At 51.6% G+C, this 19,452-nt stretch overlaps 4 protein-coding genes across 4 annotated transcripts; 2 read left to right on the top strand and 2 right to left on the bottom strand.

The window, feature by feature from the left end:
• Positions 1-441: 441 nt before the first annotated feature.
• On the top strand, positions 442-2,484 carry Triagg1_2525 (transcriptional regulator family: C2H2 zinc finger; the record flags this gene model as incomplete). The annotated part of the gene is made up of 2 exons (XM_062896716.1): positions 442-674; positions 1,074-2,484. 2 exons carry the CDS (start codon positions 442-444, stop codon positions 2,482-2,484), a joined length of 1,644 nt encoding a protein of 547 aa, XP_062758737.1.
• Positions 2,485-13,344: 10,860 nt separating this feature from the next.
• On the bottom strand, positions 13,345-14,239 carry Triagg1_2524 (uncharacterized protein; the record flags this gene model as incomplete). Its single annotated transcript, XM_062896715.1, has 4 exons — positions 13,345-13,536; positions 13,596-13,650; positions 13,708-13,892; positions 13,970-14,239. 4 exons carry the CDS (start codon positions 14,237-14,239, stop codon positions 13,345-13,347), a joined length of 702 nt encoding a protein of 233 aa, XP_062758736.1.
• Positions 14,240-14,660: 421 nt separating this feature from the next.
• Positions 14,661-16,349, top strand: Triagg1_2523 (uncharacterized protein; the record flags this gene model as incomplete). Its single annotated transcript, XM_062896714.1, has 5 exons — positions 14,661-14,732; positions 14,815-14,929; positions 14,997-15,180; positions 15,242-15,948; positions 16,012-16,349. 5 exons carry the CDS (start codon positions 14,661-14,663, stop codon positions 16,347-16,349), a joined length of 1,416 nt encoding a protein of 471 aa, XP_062758735.1.
• A 621-nt stretch (positions 16,350-16,970) lies between these two features.
• Triagg1_2522 (uncharacterized protein) lies at positions 16,971-18,363 on the bottom strand (the record flags this gene model as incomplete). Its single annotated transcript, XM_062896713.1, has 3 exons — positions 16,971-17,826; positions 17,984-18,299; positions 18,354-18,363. 3 exons carry the CDS (start codon positions 18,361-18,363, stop codon positions 16,971-16,973), a joined length of 1,182 nt encoding a protein of 393 aa, XP_062758734.1.
• Positions 18,364-19,452: the final 1,089 nt, after the last annotated feature.

The raw sequence follows: 19,452 nt of genomic DNA, 5'->3' as shown, positions 1-19,452 counted from the left end.
ACGACAGAGGCTGCGCCTCATTCCGCCCGATACCGTACAGACCAGCAGCCGGGGGTACGAGTACGAGTACATCGAGCCGGACAGGACATGGCTGGCGGTCGAGCTTAGTGATGGCGATGGACTGAGAGAAACGTAATTTGAATCTGAGGTGTACGAGTAAGAAGCTCGCTCGCCCGGTGGAGCGGGCATAAGAGAAAAAAAAAAACTGCACTGAGGTGCTAAGAAAAAATTCTCAACAGAAAGGCACCAGACACAAAAAACACACGCCAAAAAATGGAAAGAACCTCAACTCCCTTCACCGTGGTTTCCACTCTCGCGGTTTGGCGCCGATGGGGGTCCCAATAGCGGCAAAACGCTCAACCTTGGAACTCTTCTGGTTCTGGTGAGGGGGGTGGCAGCGCATCTCACAGAACACTGCATTGAGCACGTTAGTAACATCAAATGTACCGTCGTCGAGGTGGTACCTCCGTCAACAGCGAGAATCTCCCGTGGGCCGAGCTGGCATCGGCCATCTCACTGAGCCCTGTATCGGACAAGGTATCTGACCCAAGCGCACGCCCCGCCATCGCACGCCCCCTCCCTGCGGTCCCCTTCGCCCCAGCTGGGGCTCCCACTGAGGGCGAGGGCTGGGGCTTTGGATGCTGGGGCTGGTACAAACATTCGCGAGCGGACAGGTACCCCGTACCCCTTTCGTGCCCTGGCGACGTGTCCCGTCTTGCTCCCCTCCAGCCCACTGGACGGTGCCGTGCAGTGCTGTTGCACCCCCAAAGGCACTGCCTAAGCCCTGCGTGACGCCCCTGATTTACCGCCGCGTGTAGCGAGGGCTAGCATGTGCTTCGCGTTGATGCAGTGGAGGTACTTGTCCGCAAGTACCTGCACTCCCTCCCACTCCCATGTACGAAGTACCGACCCGGCCGAGCCCGCCCTTATTAAAGCGATTGCCTCCCCCAGTCCCCTCCTTCTCCCGAAGGAAAAAAAAAAGTCTCCCTCGATCAAGGAAAAGCAAAAACCACACCATAGCCACTCGCACAAATCTAATATCGCATCTCGATCTTGCAACTACCGACGACAAGAGCCTCTTTCACCTTAAAAGAAGACAAGCAGCACCAACACCAGCCACAGCCAGATAATCGCACAGCGGTCCTCCCCACTGCAAGGGCAACGGCATATACGTACCACTCCACCATCGGACACACGCTCGCTTCTCTGGCCGTTCTAGTCAGCGTCTACTCGCTTTGGCTGCCGCTCGATCACATGCAACGAGCTCAGTCTGCCGTGGATTTTTCCAATCTACTCAACCCAACTTCGGCAGCAGGACAGGACAGCGACGCCGACCAAGGCAGCGGAGCCATGTCTACCGCTGCGGTTACCGTCATCAAGCCCAATGGGCCTCTTCCGGGGGCGCAGTCGACAGAGACTGCCAACGAGCTTCCTCGTCCTTACAAGTGCCCTCTTTGCGAAAAGGCTTTCCACCGTCTGGAGCACCAGACCAGGCACATCCGCACCCACACGGGCGAGAAGCCTCATGCCTGCCAGTTCCCCGGCTGCAGCAAGAAGTTCTCTCGTTCCGATGAGCTGACCAGGCACTCGAGGATACACAGCAACCCCAACTCCAGGCGCGGCAACAAGGGCCAGCAGCAGCACCAGCAGCACCTTCACCACCAGGGTCTTCCTCACCACATGCACGTCGATGGCATGATGCCCCCTCCGGTGCCAAAGGCCATCCGCTCTGCTCCCACCTCGACTCTTGTCTCGCCCAACGTCTCGCCTCCCCACTCTTACTCCTCCTTTGTCATGCCCCAGGCGCCCATGCCTCACTACAACCGTGGCAATGATATCACGATGCTGGCAAAGGCTGCAAACCAGATTGAGCGGGAAACTCTCTCTGGCGGCTCGTCCAACCACAGCTCAAGGCACCATCCCTACTACGGCCAGGGCATGCCGAGTTCTCGAGGCCACCCGCCTTCCCTTTCCTCGTACCACATGGCGAGATCTCACTCCAATGACGATGATGATCACTACGGCAGCATGAGGCACGCCAAGAGGTCAAGGCCCAACTCGCCCAACTCCACGGCTCCCTCTTCTCCCACCTTTTCCCACGACTCTCTGTCTCCCACCCCGGATCACACTCCCATCGCAACTCCCGCGCACTCCCCTCGACTCCGCCCCTTTTCGGGCTATGAGCTGCCGAGTCTGAGGAACCTGTCTCTGCAGCACAACACGACTCCGGCGCTGGCCCCCATGGAGCCCCACCTGGATGCTCCCCAGTTCCCCCCTCAGCTGCAGGCAAACAACAACCGCAGCCCCGGCATGTCGCTTACCGACATCATCAGCCGCCCCGACGGGAGCCAGAGGAAGCTCCCCGTTCCTCAGGTTCCCAAGGTGGCGGTGCAGGATCTCCTCTCGGACGGCGTATTCCCTAACAGCGGCAGAAGTTCAACTGCAGGCAGTCTTGCAGGCGGCGACCTCATGGATCGGATGTAGAGAATCCCTTACTCTGGCGCCTCGAATGACTTGATGACTTTGGGCTATAGAAGGATAGAAAGAGACGGCGTTTATGGTATGGAAATGGAAATGGAAATGGAAAGAGTCGTCCCTCGAAGGACTTGACACGGCTATTTTTTTTCTTCCCTTTTTTGTTTTCTTCTTCTTTTTTTTTTTTTTTGGTATTTGCAGGGCATGGAATCCTACACAAGACGGATGGCCAAAGGACATATAGACATTCACCACTTCCCCAACGGATTACTGTTGACTACTTTTTTTTTCTGTTTCTTCTCTTCTCTTGTTTCAAGTTGTTGTTTCTATACAGTGGAAGATTTATTATTGGATTCAACAGCGGCGTGTTGCTTTCGCAGCATGACAGTTGGCCCAAAAAAAATCGAAAAAAGACATGATCATTTACACACGCACGCGCTCCAATCTTTCCTTAGTTTTGTACAACCTAAGCATTTTCTTTTTTTTTACTTGCTGCTTCTTGGTCCATTTGCATGCCGCATGCCGCTAGAAAGCCCGTCTTCGGCATTTGGCATCTGAGAGCTTCGGCAACGGCATGGGCTGGCATTTGACTGGGGAATACCAAAACACGTTTGGTGTTACAAAATATGGGGAAACCTCATGCACTATGGGGGAGGCGGCAGCGCTATTCAGGGGTGGACAGGTAATGGAGGGGGGAATGAAGGGGGAAGGAAAAGCCACGGGCAAGCGGTGCATCCGTGGAACCCGCGGTTGCGAAGCATGACTTCATAGACATTGAAAGCTGAAGGATTAATGATGGTTGGGATTTTTGGTAATAACTAGGTACTGGGTAGAGTACGGTAATGGCAAAGCGGGCGGGCACTTGTGCTCTCCTGTGTAATGTTTGGACGAGTTTGAAGTTTCATTCAATGTTCTTTTGCGTTTGGGATTTGAGGCTATCCTTCCGGTGTTTCCCGCCTTATCTCCTGATGGTCAACCGGCTATCGTACGAAGGGGAATAAGATAAGTGAGCACAAGTATTACTCCCCGTAATACGGAGCACTTGGGCTAAGAGAAAGAGCGAAATTGCGGGGGAGGGGGTGGTGTAGAGTGTTTAGTTTATCCGGAGAAGCCTTAATTCAAGCTCAGTCTTTTGTGTTCTCATTTTTGGCTTCTGTCTGAAAAAGCAACCGGGGAGGGGGAAAATGGCGAGATTTGACGCTGCTCTTGAGCCAAAGGTCGGTATCTTGTCTACCTTGGCGTTGATTGCATGGTGCAATGAACCGACATTCTTCGTAGGGCGGGTCTCAGCGCTAGGAAGGTTTATCTCTGGGGGAGGGCAATCAGGCGGGATACCTTACACCCAATGTCCACCACACACAGCTCTTCTCTCTGGGTGCCTTGAGGGGGGTGGTTTTGCCTTTTTTTCCCCGGGGGGTGTGTCTGGGCAGAATTAGAAGGGGGGGAACGGATTTGTTTGGCTCGCTTGGATGGAATGCAATGGAAGGGGGGAGGAGGCCCTTGTGTGTGGGAGGGAATACCACTTAGATACGGGGGGGAAGAGATTCTCATGGTTTGAAATGATTTGCTGGGAGGGGAATGGCCATGATACGAAGTGCTACTAGTCAAAGTGTTATCGCGGGATAGAGCAAGCATGTGGCTTTGCGTGGTTGTGCTGCTGTAACTCTGGCTGTGACTCTTGGACGGCCACATGGCTTCCCTTGTGTGTTGAATTTCTCGCACCTGATGCTGAGAAAATAATATGACGATGGCTTGATACGAGAAAAAGTGGCCTGCGTGTGATACACATGATTGATTGCCTTGTGTGCAGCCTCAGTTTCGTTGCGCGAGGCGGGCCTTGTTGGTTGTGCACAGGCGAAACGGGCTATGAATAGCATGTTGGAACCAAAATCTCAGGCATAGCATGGCGTTGAGCGGGTTTGATTGGATTTCCCGCCAAGTCTGGGGACTCCGTATTATCAGGCCTGTGGTGTGCGACTCCGTACTTGCACAGGCTGTGAGACGGCGCCATGCAGAACATGCAGAACCTGAGGATGGGCAAACTCCTTGGCCCTTTTCTGGGAGCCGCAGTTATCATCTTGCTTGTACAAGCTCAAGACACGCGTGTTCCTTCGATTCTGTTTGGATCGTGTCCTTGGTGGCGTCGCACGCTCTTGTGCGAGCTCTGCGAATTCTCACACCCTCTCTTATCCTATCATTTGAGCGGGCATGTGGCCATTTGCTCCCCCATCACATTCATCACTCTCTCCTCCCCACAGTAGAACGGCGACGCCCGGTGGACGCCCGTCATTTGTTGTTCCTTTTGTTTTTTTCAGGGTCCCTGGCACAGCCTGTTCATGCGTGGTTTAGGGAGTACATGGACTGGTATGAGTACACGACAGCCTGGAGCCTAAGGCAAGGTAGGCTTCGAAAAAGGAACACCCCGGGCCGGTTCAAGTCGGCCGGTAAGGCTGGGAAGGATTTTTGTTGGGTTTTCCGGACTGTGACGCAAGATGCAAAGCCCTGCTGGTACAGGCCCAGATGGGATGGATCGAGATCACGTCAGCGGTCTTTGGAGCTAACTACTAACTGTTCCGCCGTGGAAAAAAGAACGAGCGAAAAAATTGCTCCAAGTTTGTTAATAACATTAGAGAAATGATACAGTATTGGTCGCCCTGAGAGTATGACGTGTTTCACTCGGGACGGCACACGCGTTGCCCTTTCTAGCTAAGATGATGGCGGGTGATCTGATCAACAGATGATGGTGGTGCTGGTGCTCTCTTTACACCAAAACCGTTAGGTACATACACTACTCCTCTTACATGTACGAGTACCTATTATCACGGAGTAACATGGAGCGGTAATGAAATCCATGTCCGAGACGGTGAGAAGAGCCCATAGGTAGGTAGGTTAGTAGTCAAATGCTTCGCCTCGACTTTTGACGACCACACGTACGGAGTACAAGCAAGTAATAGGAGAAATGTAACCGTGTTTTACGTACAAAGTACGGAGTACGGTGAGTGGAACTCTCATGCAGTGCGTTTGCTACTGTTGTGTAAGGCGAGCGAACGGTGAGGTGGCTTGCATGATTCGCCTGTTACAGATGCTGCAGCTGAGACTCGCACTGAGACACGAAAGCACCTTTTCCTCTTGTCTTCTTCTTCTTCTTCTTTCTCCTTATTACACCTTTTCTTCACCGCTTCGAAACAGCTTGGCGAATGACAAGACTTGGCCTGACACATACACAGGGCGTTAGCGGGAATGCGTGTTGCGCGAGTGTGTGTGTACACACCAAACAGCGAAAAGCCTTGTTATGTTCCTGTTTTACCCGCAGCGCCGCCTTTTGCAACCACTCACAACCGCTCACCACCAACTCACGACCTAGTTTCGAGGTGGTGTGCTGTAAAGAGCACGCAGAAGGAGGTCGGGTTGGTTGCCTGTCAAGAAATAAGGGGGCTCTTGAGGAATGGCGGGGCTGCCATGGTGGGGGTTTTGGGTTTCTCCTGGGCCTCTTCCGTGTGAAGCATTCGTCGTCTTGTGTCTCCCTGTGTATGTACTCCATACCGATGGAAAAAATTTCCGCAAGTGGCTTTGTTTGGGTTTGGGTTTTTAGGGGTTTGGCATTGGGTTTTGTTTGGCTTGTTGCGTTTTTCTGTATGGAGTGCCGCGCAACCCCCCCACGTGAGCCACAAGATGAATCATTGGGAGAGAAGTTGTACATATGGCACATGTTTTGAATAGGTACTTTGTACGGAGTGCCGTGCAAGAGACTTGGGGCACGGAATTGCTGCAAGGCTCTTGAAAGGGCGCGTCTAATTGGGCACTGCACTCTTCTGAATTATTGCAAATGCTAATGCCCTTGAAAGAAGACGCCTTGAATGGCTCTTTGAATTCCCAGTAGGATGGATGGGATCAGAGATGCTACATCCTTCGCGGCCGCTAGCTCGACTTGCCCTCTCAAACATTGAACAGTTCAGATTTAGCCATCTCGCCAGTGTGGGGGTGGGGTTTTGGAGCCGGGACGGCGGGCGTCAGCAGACTCGAAGTCGTGATGTAAGCCTTTGATCGCGAAAAGACGCCTTGGAATTCTCTTGTGCTCTCAGGCTATTTTGGCACAGACGGGATGGAATTCTCCCCAGCCGTTGGGTGTAGAGTATCCTCGCCATCTAACCAAGGCAGAGCGCGAGGATTGCTGCCTCTGCGCTAATCATCTGCATCTTACTTGTACCCCTCTGGAGTCTCTCGTTGACGTCTAGCTCCAACAAAAGACATGGAAGCCAAAGAGAGACCCCTACCATACCATGGCCAGGCAAATCCTCGATATCATTTGATATCAGTTTGCATGAGGCGCCATGCACATGTATGGACAATCTCTGATTAGCACCGGCTCAGTCAGACATGAACTACCTGGTAGGCCTGGGGAAGGCGGGGAAATACAGTCCGTCAATTCTGCCTATCTTGCCGATAAAGCATTTGATTTCATGCAAGCTTGATATCTTCCGGGGGACTCCCCTCGCAGCAGCTCGCCTTTGTTTCTTATCTTGCGTTTGCCGGCGATACTCGCGGGGAATTTGGGGTGCCTCGAGCCTCGAAACAAGGCCGCGGCCTCGCCTTTGGTTTCCTAATCCGAGCATGTGGCCAAAAAAAAGCTGCACCGAGGCTAGATCATGGGCTACCTATTCCAAGGCGATTCACTCGGGCGATGCGGGAGGAAGGGTAGAGACGGCCCCGGCTTTGGTCTCGGTGCTAGCCACGGCTTGATATAGATGATGATGAAATTGCAGCCCCCACGAAGCCATCGCCGTGCTGTGCCATGCACCGCTGGAGATCCTTCTCCTTCTTGTGCTGGGGATCGCCTGTGGGGTTGGCAAAAGACAGCACGCTTCCCGGCGATAAGTGGCCAATCTAGGAAAAGAGCAAGATGCTGGGGACCCTGAAATGGTGCCTATCTTGTCAGCTGAACATGGAGCGCCGGAATACAATCGTCGACCGGACCGCAGTTTTACGGGCGACTCTTCAAGCCATCGTCTGTCGTTGCGGGTGGATCAGACTGAGAGTAGAGCAGAGCACAGCGCTTGCGGCGGCCAAATTCGCATTGTGAGACAACAATTTCCCAATTCTGCCTGTTTGTGGATTGTTGCGATTCTACTCTTGCCCTTACTCTTACTCTTGCTCTTACTCGTGCGCAAGAATACGAAGAGCCTGTTACGGCAGCACTTGTAGCCGCATCAAGCTCTACCTGGGACTTGGGCTTTTCCTACGGATAATGAGGCTCTCCATCTCCAGATTTCCCGCACCCCACTCGCCAGGGACCTCGCCATCGACGCACAATTATCCAACACAAGAATCTCAATTGTACATACGTGATATCGTATAACATGGCCGCTTTTCTCGGACACGGCTGGCCTGCTACGTTGCAGTGCTGGGCTGTCAAAAAAGGAACTCGGTCAAGAAACGAAAATTTTTCCTCCTCGCCTGGAAAAGTCATCCAGGGAAGGATGAAAAGTACTGTGAGTATCCGGAGTTGCTTTGCGCAAGCGGAATTCCCAGCAAGGAATGCATCAGCCAATCAATAGCTGGAGTTGCGGAGGGCGTCAATCCATCAATCAGACGCCCCTGCTGGCCTTGTTTTTGATTTTACTCGTACCTGTGTGGGCTGGTTCTAATCCTGTCTGCACGCGGAGATTCATATGGATGGGCAGGGACTTGGGAGTACGGAGGACTTGGTATCAATTCTACGCACTCGTGAGATACGGCCCTTCAGCCTTGTTGATGGCTTTGTCGTTGAACTGACTTGTGTTAAGGGAAAAGTTGAGGCACATCCCTGTTGTTTGTGCCAGCACAGCTGTCGGCAGTGGCCTGGGCATGTGCATCCATCTGCTTGACTCTCATACCGCATGCAGCTGCTCGATGCCAGCCTGTATATCTGCAACTGGATTACTCGTGCCTGGATGCTGAATGACTCGGGGGAGGGTCGCTGCAGAAGCGGCCTTGTTCAATGCCATGCAAGGCACCGGAAGGGGGGGACCCGGCGACGGACACCGCAACTTTCATCTCCTCTCCGTACAGATATGCAGCTCCCGGCATAATGTGAAATGCGAAGGCTCATCGTACGAGATCCGCAAGCAGCCTGGACGCGGCAACCCCAACAAAGAACGAGAGCCGCAAGCGACTGCTGGAGCCACAATTCGTACATCAGATCATGACTTGTTATCATACAACACATGCAGGACGCAATTGATCCGAATACAACCCCGTCAATGCTGCCTTTTGATTTGCCGGCCTTCCGGCTACGTGTGTATCGGCACACAAGCAGCACGATCGGATGATAGCGATCCACTTCCATGATCATCTCACGCCTCATGCACAATATATTAAATCCGCAGGTTGCTGGCGCCGAAGGGGGCACTACGCTCATGGCCAATGCCAAGAGCCGATGCACGTGTACTCCGTACGGATGTATCTACGATATGTGCCTCTCCTTACCGCTCCACCGCTTCCCTTGATTTGTCTTGCCTCCCATTCTTCGGGCAAACAGTGGACTGCGCCGTGGAAACGCCAAATTGATACGCAGGGGATGGGGATGCCATTCGCTTCAATCCGCCGAAATCGAGCCATCGTGGGGCTCCAGTGAACCAGAGCAAGCTGCAACAGGTCCGTTGTCGAGTATTAGGTAGTACTCGTACTTGCTCCTCAACTCCCCTGCCTGCATCGCTCAAGTGGATTTGAGCGGCTCCAGGCTGGGGTAATGCCAATTACTCCGTAAATGCCGCTCCCACGAACAATGGATCATGATGCAGCAGGAAACTTGAAATGTCTTCCCCACAATCCTAGTGTCCTCAATTGCCCAGGGTTCGATGCGACAGCACGGAGGAGCATCGAACAAGTTCTTTTGCATATGAGAAACAAGAGCTACGCGATGAATCTTACTCGTCCGGGCAGCTCAGTGCCATGTACGCACATGCAATCTCATCAAAGAGCGTCGGCTAACTCAAAAGCCCCCTAGCTCAAAAGCTAGCAATATCATCGCCATCTCTCGGATAATTAACCGAACAAGAGGCTATTTCAAGCATGTGAAAATACTAGCACTTGGCATCTCCAAGATCTTTGATATCTTCGGCACGCAGGCAGTGCCGACATACCAACTGTCCTTCCGCTCACCCGATTGAAGGAAAAGAGGCCCGGCGTGTAAATTGAGTTTTGACTTTGGCTGGATTCTGTCCCGCAGCGGTTGGCAGAAGTAAGAGAGATGGAGATACTCCGTGCAATTGAGATGCAGGGAGATCCCAGGAATCGATCGGACCGAGAACGTGTATGTACTTCGGGTGCTTAACCGACCAAAACCCTGATGCCAACCCCCCCAATGGCTCGGCAAGGAAACTTTCCGACCCCAACGATCCAATCAGCCTGGGTGAATGATACACCTGGGTTGCTACATGGTGGTGGTTGTGTTTTTCCATTGGTGTCCATCTGAGCAGCTGCAACAGTACTTTTTTGTGACCGTGAACGTGAACACTATAGATATAGAAAGCCCCTTCCAAAATGGGTTGTGAAGAGTATGCCTTGGAGTAGCTCCATTCGCCATGTAACTCCTGTCCTCTCTTGCTGTCAACAGATGTAGATAAGAGCCATCGGCATCCGCTGACAGCCCAACCCGATAGTTCCCGAGGCTCGAGATTGATAACAAAACACAATCAGCGGGCTTGCATAACTTTGTATCGACAAACAAGAGGTACATCCTTTTAGGCAAACATGTGAAAAGCCCGCTACGCCCCCCTCTTGGGCGACTTACGAGTCGAATCACGTCAGTTTTGTGACCAACCACTCGTTATAAGCATCAGCAGCATGTGAGATAACTCTGGCGCCGCTGATCGAAGCAACAAAAGCCGGGCCAAAGATTCCCTTCAAGAAGATATACGAGTACGTTATGAGCGCTAATATGTTGCAAAAGGCTCGTGAGATACCTTCAAGATGAAACCTATCCCCCATTGTGCTAGTCAGCACATGGCACAATAGTAACATGTATCGTCGATTCTGCGGGGTTCGAAGGATACCCTGACGACGACTCTCCTTGCTGCTGGCCGCATACTACTTTTACGCATGAATGAGGAATAGGGAGGGTGAGTGTAGTGTACTTGCGTTTGCTCAAACTCTTGTACCTTGGATTTGATTGCGGAGGCTTCCCCGTTGTCTTGCGTGAATGCGTTACTAGGATGTAGATGGGACAAGGACTTTAGCAGCTTCTATCTAGCAGGAGGAGATGAGACCGATCGTGATCGCGGAGGACCGGCGATGTTAGCCGACGACGTCCAGACCTCTTTCGTTTTGCCTTTTGGATAAGGAACTTTGGTTGATTGCGCTATATGCAGTCTTCTCTACCTTAACCAACCGACGTTACCCTTCATACGGCCTTTTTTTTTCAACACGGCTCGCCCCCTCCTGGTGCTCGATTGCGAGCCACACTCTCGGCTCTTCTTCTGCATAATAGGGGGGGATTGAGGGGGGTATTCAAGATAAGCATACACAAAGCATGGTTGGCTTCCTAGACAGATGCGTTCCCGATATCACGCCCTTGTGCAAAAGGCCAAGCCCCTCATTTTCCAACGTACATTGCGATTTGTAAACAAAAAGGCCCACATTAGCTCAGTTTGCTGGCCGCATATCTGTGACGCATCTCGACGGGCTTAACACGATAGAAAAGGGCGAAGATGGCCAGTGAGATTCGCTTGTTTTTAGTGCTGCAGGGGAAAGATGGGCCAAATGAATGCTTTTTGGTCCGCGGGGCCCCGGGTTCTGCTGCGTTTATTGAAGATTGCAGTGCTTCCCGCATTGATGCCCAGTTTGTCGGAAAGGAGAAGGTGTATATGGTATCACGCAGGTCGAGGTGCAGGTCTGGGCGCATGGGGGCCAAAAAATCAAAATAAAAAAGTACGAAGCAATGGAACGAAACTGGTGTAGAAAGGGCCGAGATCGGGTTTAAAAGGGGGACCTGTGGCGATGTGCAGGAAACATGTAAAGAGGGAGAGGAGGATGTGGCACGTACTATGGGGAGAAGATGCCGACGTTGTTCTGCATGGAAGATGAGAGGTGATTCGGTATTGTTTGTTCTAGAGGTTCTACTATTTAATTTGCAGGACTGGGGCGGGCAACACTTGCGGTGACCGAATATGTAGGGACATGTACAGTAGTTTCTTGCCCGGCTGAATACTAAGTTGCCTTGCGTCTTTGCTTTGCATATCGGCTCTATTCAAGGAGGTGTGCGAAGCGAAATAGATGTTCTATGCGAGGAGATGGGACAGAGGCTGCATGGCAAAATAGATCGATGCAACGGCGAAAGGAACTCAATTGTTCGCGAGGCTCCTCGAGGAGTAGATGTGATATTTGCCGGCGGAAATACTTGATGGAAACGTGTCAGTTTGTTCCTATTCGCTGGGTAATATTGTTGATGATCCTGTTGGTCGGTAACTTTGGTTTGATGGAGTAGTAGACATTCGGGTATGTTCAACACTGCAGTCAAATACCGGCGCTGTCACAGGTGCATTCTAATCCGGTAGAGAGATTAACCGCCATGACATTTATGCATTTTTATCAGCATGTCTTGGGAGGCAAACAATTATGGCTTTAGTCATCTTCTCAGGAATGATGCTGTTGGTTAATCCTCGAGCAGTTGTATATGGCCGATAAACAAGCTAGGAGATGCCCATATTTGTGCCGCCTCTTATAATTATCGCCGAATGTAGCATTTATCCATTAATGAATGTTCTTGAGCGTGTAATGTATCTAACGCCCGTTGGAGCAGGACTAACATTTTACACATTGATTCTTGGACATGTTCTGACGTTGCCCAATGTCAAACTGCAATGATGCCACTAAAGCAATCCCAAAACGATGTAGGAATATCCCATAGGCTTCGGCAATTTCGATATAGAGACTATCGGATAACCCACATACGACTTGGACAAAGATGAAAGAGGGAAAAGAGACTGTGGTCAAGAAGGCAAAGGGTAAACCTCAAGAAACAATATGTAGTGTTCGCAAACCACTCCAGTTGAAATCAGTCAAGCCATCTCACCTTTTTATGTTTGTTTCTTCTTAAATTTAGATAACATGACGCATCCATGCAGTCCGTCAGTAGAGAATTGGGAGTGGCCAAGGTATTCATCCTGATACGCAAACTACATACTTGACCCGTTGAAACTGGAAGCAGTAAGGAAAGAGAGAAATAATTTCATTGACGCCTTGAAGATTGGCCTTTCATGTCGTAAATGGTTAGAACAATTCCATCAAAGAAATAGGAGATGCTCGGTAACACCACCATAAGACAGTCCGCACGACATAGACATCTCTGTCTACTTGATGAATCTTCAATTTGTGAGACCCTCGACATCGAGGACGGATACTATACTGGAGGGCGTTCAACTCATCATCTGGTGGTGCGAGCTCAAAATAGAGCCATAGAGACATCTGCATAAAAACTACTCCATAAAATCCCGCAGACAAGGTGCAAGACGGGTTTGCCAACGGCCAAATACGCAAATCAAAGACTTCTAGCGGCATCTAACCACAGAGCCGCAAAAGAATACCAACTCTCGAGAGACGATTCAAGATGTTAAGGAGACTTGCGCCGCCCTAGAGACGATCATGTTGGAATAAAGTCTGTTCTTGGTGCCCTTGACGGCTAACGGGTTTTATTACCGCTAATATTCTTCTGAAAAGCATAGGCTAAATGAGTTAATGATACAAAGGTTGGCTTTCAAAGCGTAGAGTAAGCACCTCGTAGCTCAAATGGTAGTACACATGACTGCCTCTCGACGATTCATAAGGCCATCTTGTGATGGACTTCCAAAAGACAATCCCACAAAAGGACAAATGACTCCTTGATGTCATTCGTTATCCCCATTTGACTCCGAAAAAGGTCAGAGGTTTCTTTCCTGACCGAGAGGCAGCAGTGTCTGCATTCTCCAGATATATCCTTTCGTGGCCTTTGATATCCACGAATAGGTATTTGTAGTCGTATTCGCTCTGACCACGAGGCATAACCATGTGGCATTGTACTACTCCGTTTGCCAGAGGGCCCTCAACCTGAAGAACATTAGTCAATTTCGTAACAATGAGATGGGTTTCAGAAAGTTGAAGCCTACATAGAAATGCATCATGAGATGTTGGTTGCCCTGGGAGTCTGTCTTCTCAGTGGACCTTTGCAACCATGTAAGTGTACTGTCCCGCGTTCCCAAACACTTCGCAAATACCTACGTGATGGGTCGAGCCCTCCTCCATTTATTAAAGGTCTCGTCTCCATGAGCCGAAATCTTGTTCGCATCACCTAGAAGCTCAAGGCATCTGTGGTCTTTTTTGATCATGTTGACAGCTCTGTTGAACTGATTTGTCTTGCTCTCGGGAGAAAAGACATCCGTCCAAAGGAAGTACCCAACACCTCCCTAAACTCCAACAATTAGCCCTTCTAGTTCCATATCCTGCGATAACTGGCAAAAAAAGCAACTAGGGAAAAACGTACAGTGCAAACGAGACCAACAATAATCATGCCAAAGTTGTAAGACTGCTGGGTTGCCCTCGCCGCCTTCTCAGCAGCTGATAATTCGCTCCATGGCACAAACCCGGTGTCGTTAAATGGCGTGACGCTTCTCCGTTTCGGTTTCGGGGTTGCGGTGGTTCCCAGGCCAGTCGGAGACGCAAAATGGCGTACAAAGAGAGGCCGGGCAGATTGTGCAATTGCGGAATTCGTGGCTAATCGAATCGCGGGGACGGACGTTGTTGGCTTCATCATGGCGGCTCTCCGGCTTCCATCTTACCGAGAAGTCTCGTCAGGATGAAATCGGGCAGAGAAGCGCAATGGCCTAAGCAACTCGACTCGACGAAGCTTCTACACAACAAAGAGCGAAGCTTCCCTCGACTGCACATGTACTCGTATATTCGGAATCTTGCGCGACACCGCCCTCGGCAGAAAGTCGAGAGTGGGGAGGCCACCAGGCCCGATTCAGTTTAGCGGCGCCGATATGCCACTTTACCGCATCGCCCAGCCTCGACTCGGGAGTCTCCTTAATAATTATCCCAACATTGGATTGTGCTGGCGTCGTCTCTGTCCTCCCTTGACACGGTCGCTGCATAAACGGGCAGTACAGCGGTTCCCCAGAAGTCAAAAGAGCTTTGATCGAACTCGCTTCGGATCCCCAGCACCGCCTCCCAAGATGAGCGCCCTCGCGTCGAAACAGCAATCGCTCAAGATCTTCGAGAAGTTGAAGACGAAGCCGGCCAACAAGGTGCGAGAACATGACGGCACTTGAGATTGCGGGAAACTAACGCGCGCCATTGTCTCCTTAGATATGCTTTGACTGCGGACAGAAGAATCCCACATGGACATCGGTGCCTTTCGGCATCTATCTGTGTCTGGACTGCTCCGCCAATCACCGTAACCTGGGTGTTCACATCTCCTTTGTGCGGTCGACAAACCTGGATCGTACGTATTCGAAGATGATATCTGCTCTATTTGCGATGCCTATTTCTGACAAAACGACGCTGTTTAGAGTGGCAATGGGATCAGCTTCGAGTAATGAAGGTCGGCGGCAACGAGTCTGCGACCAAGTTCTTCCAGCAGAATGGAGGCACCGCGGCATTGAACAGCAAGGATCCCAAGACCAAATACCAATCCAGCGCCGCTACCAAGTACAAGGATGAGCTGAAGCGACGCGCCGCACGTGATGCTCTAGAGTATGCTAACCCCGACGATCCCGATTAAATGATGGAACCAAATCTCTAACCTCAATGCTAGATACCCCGAAGAAGTCATCATTGACGCTGTGGAGGGAGATGGTAGCTTCACCCCTGCTGGAGAGCCAGATGATGATTTCTTCTCGTCCTGGGACAAGCCCACGATCAAGAAGCCGACGCCCCCCGTATCACGAAATGCGACACCTCCGGTCGTTGGCCGCACCCCATCGCCATTCCTTACCGCCGGTAACAAGGATGTGCCACGTGCGGCATCGCCTTTATCAAAGACAGACTCAACAGAGACGAAGCCTGCGGCCAGCCGAATTACTACATCTGCTGCCCTGCGCAAAACGACCACAGCTGGTGGCGCCAAGAAGACAAACATTCTCGGTGCCAAGAAGGTGCAAAAGCTGGGCGTCAAGAAGGTCACTGGTGATATCATCGATTTCGACGAGGCAGAGAAGAAGGCCAAGGAGGAGGCAGAGCGCATTGCCAAGCTCGGATATGACCCCGAAGCCGAAGAGGAACAAGCAACAAAGAGCAGTGCGGCCTCATCTGCCGCCATCATTTCCCCAACGCCCATCAGCCCAGCTAGCAGCTCACACACACGGCAAAAGTCGAACGCTGAAATGGAGCGGTTGGGTATGGGCATGGGACGCCTTGGATTTGGCCAGATTGGCGGCGCCAAGGCCGCTGCTTCGGCTTCTTCAGCAAAGAAGAATGCCGGTGGCTTCGGCTCTGTTGGGCCTGTAAAGGCATCTGCTGCAGGTAGGTCACCATCGCTTCTCGCAACATTTTTTTTTCCCCATAGACTAACAATTACTTCTGTAGACGAGTCTGAGACATTTGCTCGCAACAAGTTTGGCGCCCAGAAGGCCATCTCCTCTGATGAGTACTTTGGCAAGGGCTCCTATGACCCCAATGCTCAAGCCGAAGCCAAGACCCGCCTTCAAGGTTTCGAGGGAGCCACCGCCATCTCTTCAAATGCCTACTTTGGACGGGAGGAGGAAGAAGAGGTTGAGGATTACGGTGATCTCGAGTCGGCTGCTAAAGACTTTGTGCGCAAGTTTGGAATCACGGCTGCTGATGATTTGGAAAACCTGTCCACCGTCATTGGCGAGGGTGCTACCAAACTACAGAGTGCTATCCGTTCTTATCTTGATGGTTAAAAGTACTACTACTTACCGATTTTCCCCCACTTGTAAGTAGTGGGCACGAAGGGGTTGACAAACTTGCAATTTTGGATGAAAAAAAGTCTTTTATTCCAAAGGGATGAAAATCATGCAGGTGATGAGGGCGCGAAATGTTAATGGGCGGGATTCACAAGGTGATACGGAGTACCAGAGATGGTGTTGGCAGGGCGGAAACTACTAGGTACCCGAGAATGGCGTAAATTGATGTCAAAAATAGCTGGCATGAATAGACATGGAGTCTTTTGTTCTGCCTTTTCTTTTCTAGTTTATTTATTCTCATGGCAGGCATAAAACATGTTCAAAACGAACCCTGATAGTTGACTGCTCTCTTGTGAATGAATAATGGGAAATTAAATATAAATTAGGTTGCCTGAAGGAGGACTGAACATGCGATCACGAGGATACTGGTCATTTTGTATTCTTTTCAACAGTTGATTTGCTTTGTTGGTACATATAGGCTAGTTATGAACATTTATATGCTGAATAGTCTACATGGAGTGGCATGAAAACATTAAGGAGATATGACGGGGCTTCGTGAAAACAAGACCGAAGGAAAAAATAAAAGAAAAAAATGGGTTTCGTTTCTCAATATTTTTTTTACAGCTTGGATGAAGGGCCAACCAGCATTGAGTTGCCCTTTTTCAACCAGGCAACGGCATCGGTAATGAACTCATCGACAACGGCCTTGGCGGGCTTCTGCTCGTTGACAACGGCGGCAGCCTTGCCCATCAAGAAGGGGCGGAACTGCTCAAGAGGATCGTCGTCGTCGTCGTCATCGTTGGCGCTGGTCTGGATGCCCTCAATCTTGGGCTTCTCGCCGCCGTTGAGGACCTTGTCGAGGTCGGCCTCGTAGGGGATGACACCCTTGGCGGCGAGCTCCTTCATCTCCTGCTGGCGGTTGGTCTCCCAGTCGTTGATGTAGGAGTTGTTGCGGACGCGCATGGGGCGGCCGGTGAAGATGATGGTGCGGACGTTGTCGTCGTGGCCGGCGGTGCGGACGGCCTCCTTGTGCGACTTGGGCGCGCCGGCCTCGTCGGTCAGGATGAAGCGGGTGCCGACCCAGACGGCGCCGGCGCCCATCATGAGGGAGGCGGCCAGCAGCTGGCCGTTGTGGATGCCGCCGGCGGCGATGACCTGGACGGGGCCGCCGGTCAGGGGCGACTTGTGCTTGTTGCAGATCTCGACGACGGCGGGGATGAGGACGGTGGTGGGGATGTCACCGGTGTGGCCACCGCCCTCGCCGCCCTGGGCGCAGATGATGTCGACGCCGACGTCGATGCACTTCTGGACGTGCTTGACGTGGCCGATCATGTTCATGTACAGGATGCCATGCTTGTGCAGCTTGTCGACGATGGCCTTGGGGGGGACACCGACGGCGGAGACGAATAGCTTGGCGCCGGCCTCGATGATGATGTCGGTCAGCTCGTTGAGCTTGCCCTTGGTGTAGTCATAGCTAAAAGAAAACGCAAAAACGTGTTAGCCTTGTTTTGCATGTGCAAATCTCGGTCCATCTCTCGGGGTTCTCTCTTCTCCAGCCGACACCGCCGTCATCAGAAGCATGTGATTACTGACTGCCCGGGTGGCGTTTTGGGAGGTGGGTTCCGGCTTACTTGGTCTTACGGGCATTGCCACCGACCTGGGGGATAAGCAGGTCAACACCAAAGGGAGCGTTCTTGTCGTTGAGGTAGCTCTTGAGCTCGGCAATCTGCTCCTTGAGCATCTCTGGAGTGTATCCGACACCACCGATGACGCCCATGCCGCCGGCGTTGGTGACGGCAGCCGCCAGCTTGGGACCGGCGGCGACGTTCATGCCGGCCAGCAAGATGGGGTGCTTGATCTTGAAAAGATCGGTGATGGGAGTGCGGATCTGCTCTGTTTGTTTTTGCGCGACAATCACATGGTTAGCCCGTGCTGAAGCCAGGGAGACTGGATTTGGGGGGGAAATCTAGACGCGACTGTGGCCGGAAAAGAAAAACTTACGAGAAGCCATTGTGACTGATGATTCTGTCTGCAACAACCGGAAAGGGTATCAAAGGAGAAGAGAAAGGAATTCGGTATGGAGAGAGACGGACAACAGAGGGAGAATGATTATGAAGAAAGGAAGAGAAATGGGGGAGCGGCCGATCAAGTTTAATAATGGAATTTTGGATTCTGGAGAGCCGAGAGGGGACCGTCGGAGGCAGATGCGTTTTCCAGACATGTCCATCATTTGGCCCTGACGAACCGAGGCTTGGGCTGGGCGTTAGTGCTGAAGGGGGCTTAGGGCGGTATCGGTGCATGGTGGAGTTCTGGGGAAAGATGCCGAGGTGGTGGAGTTGGGTTAGTCAGCAGGCTTGGGAATCCGGAGTACGAGCACGGAGAACTTGATCATAAGCACGAGCATTACTCCCGTTTCTTCTAATTGAATACGATTGTGGGTGACGCTTGCGGGGAAATACAAGTGTCGATATCAGCTCTAGTGATTTAGGTGTCATCACATCATAGAAGCATGGAGGTGTCTCAAACCGGATAGTGTGATTGCATTGTCTTCCATACGTACAGGTATACACCATCAGACGCATCCCGCGGGGGTTTGATCTGATTAGTATACTCGCCGTATTCACAAGAAGCCGAATTGCGGATGGTGTAGACCGGAATGATTCAATCTACGAGTATATCTTCCCCAAGATTGCGGAGAGAATCGTCCAAGAATCGGCAGCTAGCAAATCAACCGAGGCATCCATTCGTGCAGACGCTTGGCTGGTGTCTTCTGTGCCTTATTCTAGAAACCGGAGAAGACGACGCCGCTGGCCCCACCTTCCAGGGTAGGTCAATGGATTTGACAGCAACAGCTAGAAAAAATGAAACTTGATGGCTCATGTCGTAAGCTTCAGCGCAAGCTACTTCATCAACAAATTGGTTTGCCACCTCATCTCAGAGTGGATAATTCAAAGAGATGAGGTTCCGAATACATCATGCTCCGATAACGCGGGGACTGCAAAGCTCTGGGGCACGCAATTTCCACTCGTCGTCACGATGCTTTCCTTCAACACAATCTCTCTTTACCACCATCATTCATCGACCGAGATCTCGAGCATCA

The sequence above is a fragment of the Trichoderma aggressivum genome (assembly GCF_033847375.1).
Source record: "Trichoderma aggressivum f. europaeum strain CBS 100526 chromosome Unknown scaffold_006, whole genome shotgun sequence".
In the NCBI taxonomy this organism is placed as follows: Eukaryota; Fungi; Ascomycota; class Sordariomycetes; order Hypocreales; family Hypocreaceae; genus Trichoderma; species Trichoderma aggressivum.
The sequence above is the reverse complement of the archived record's forward strand: the minus strand, read 5'-3'. Positions and strand labels throughout refer to the sequence as shown.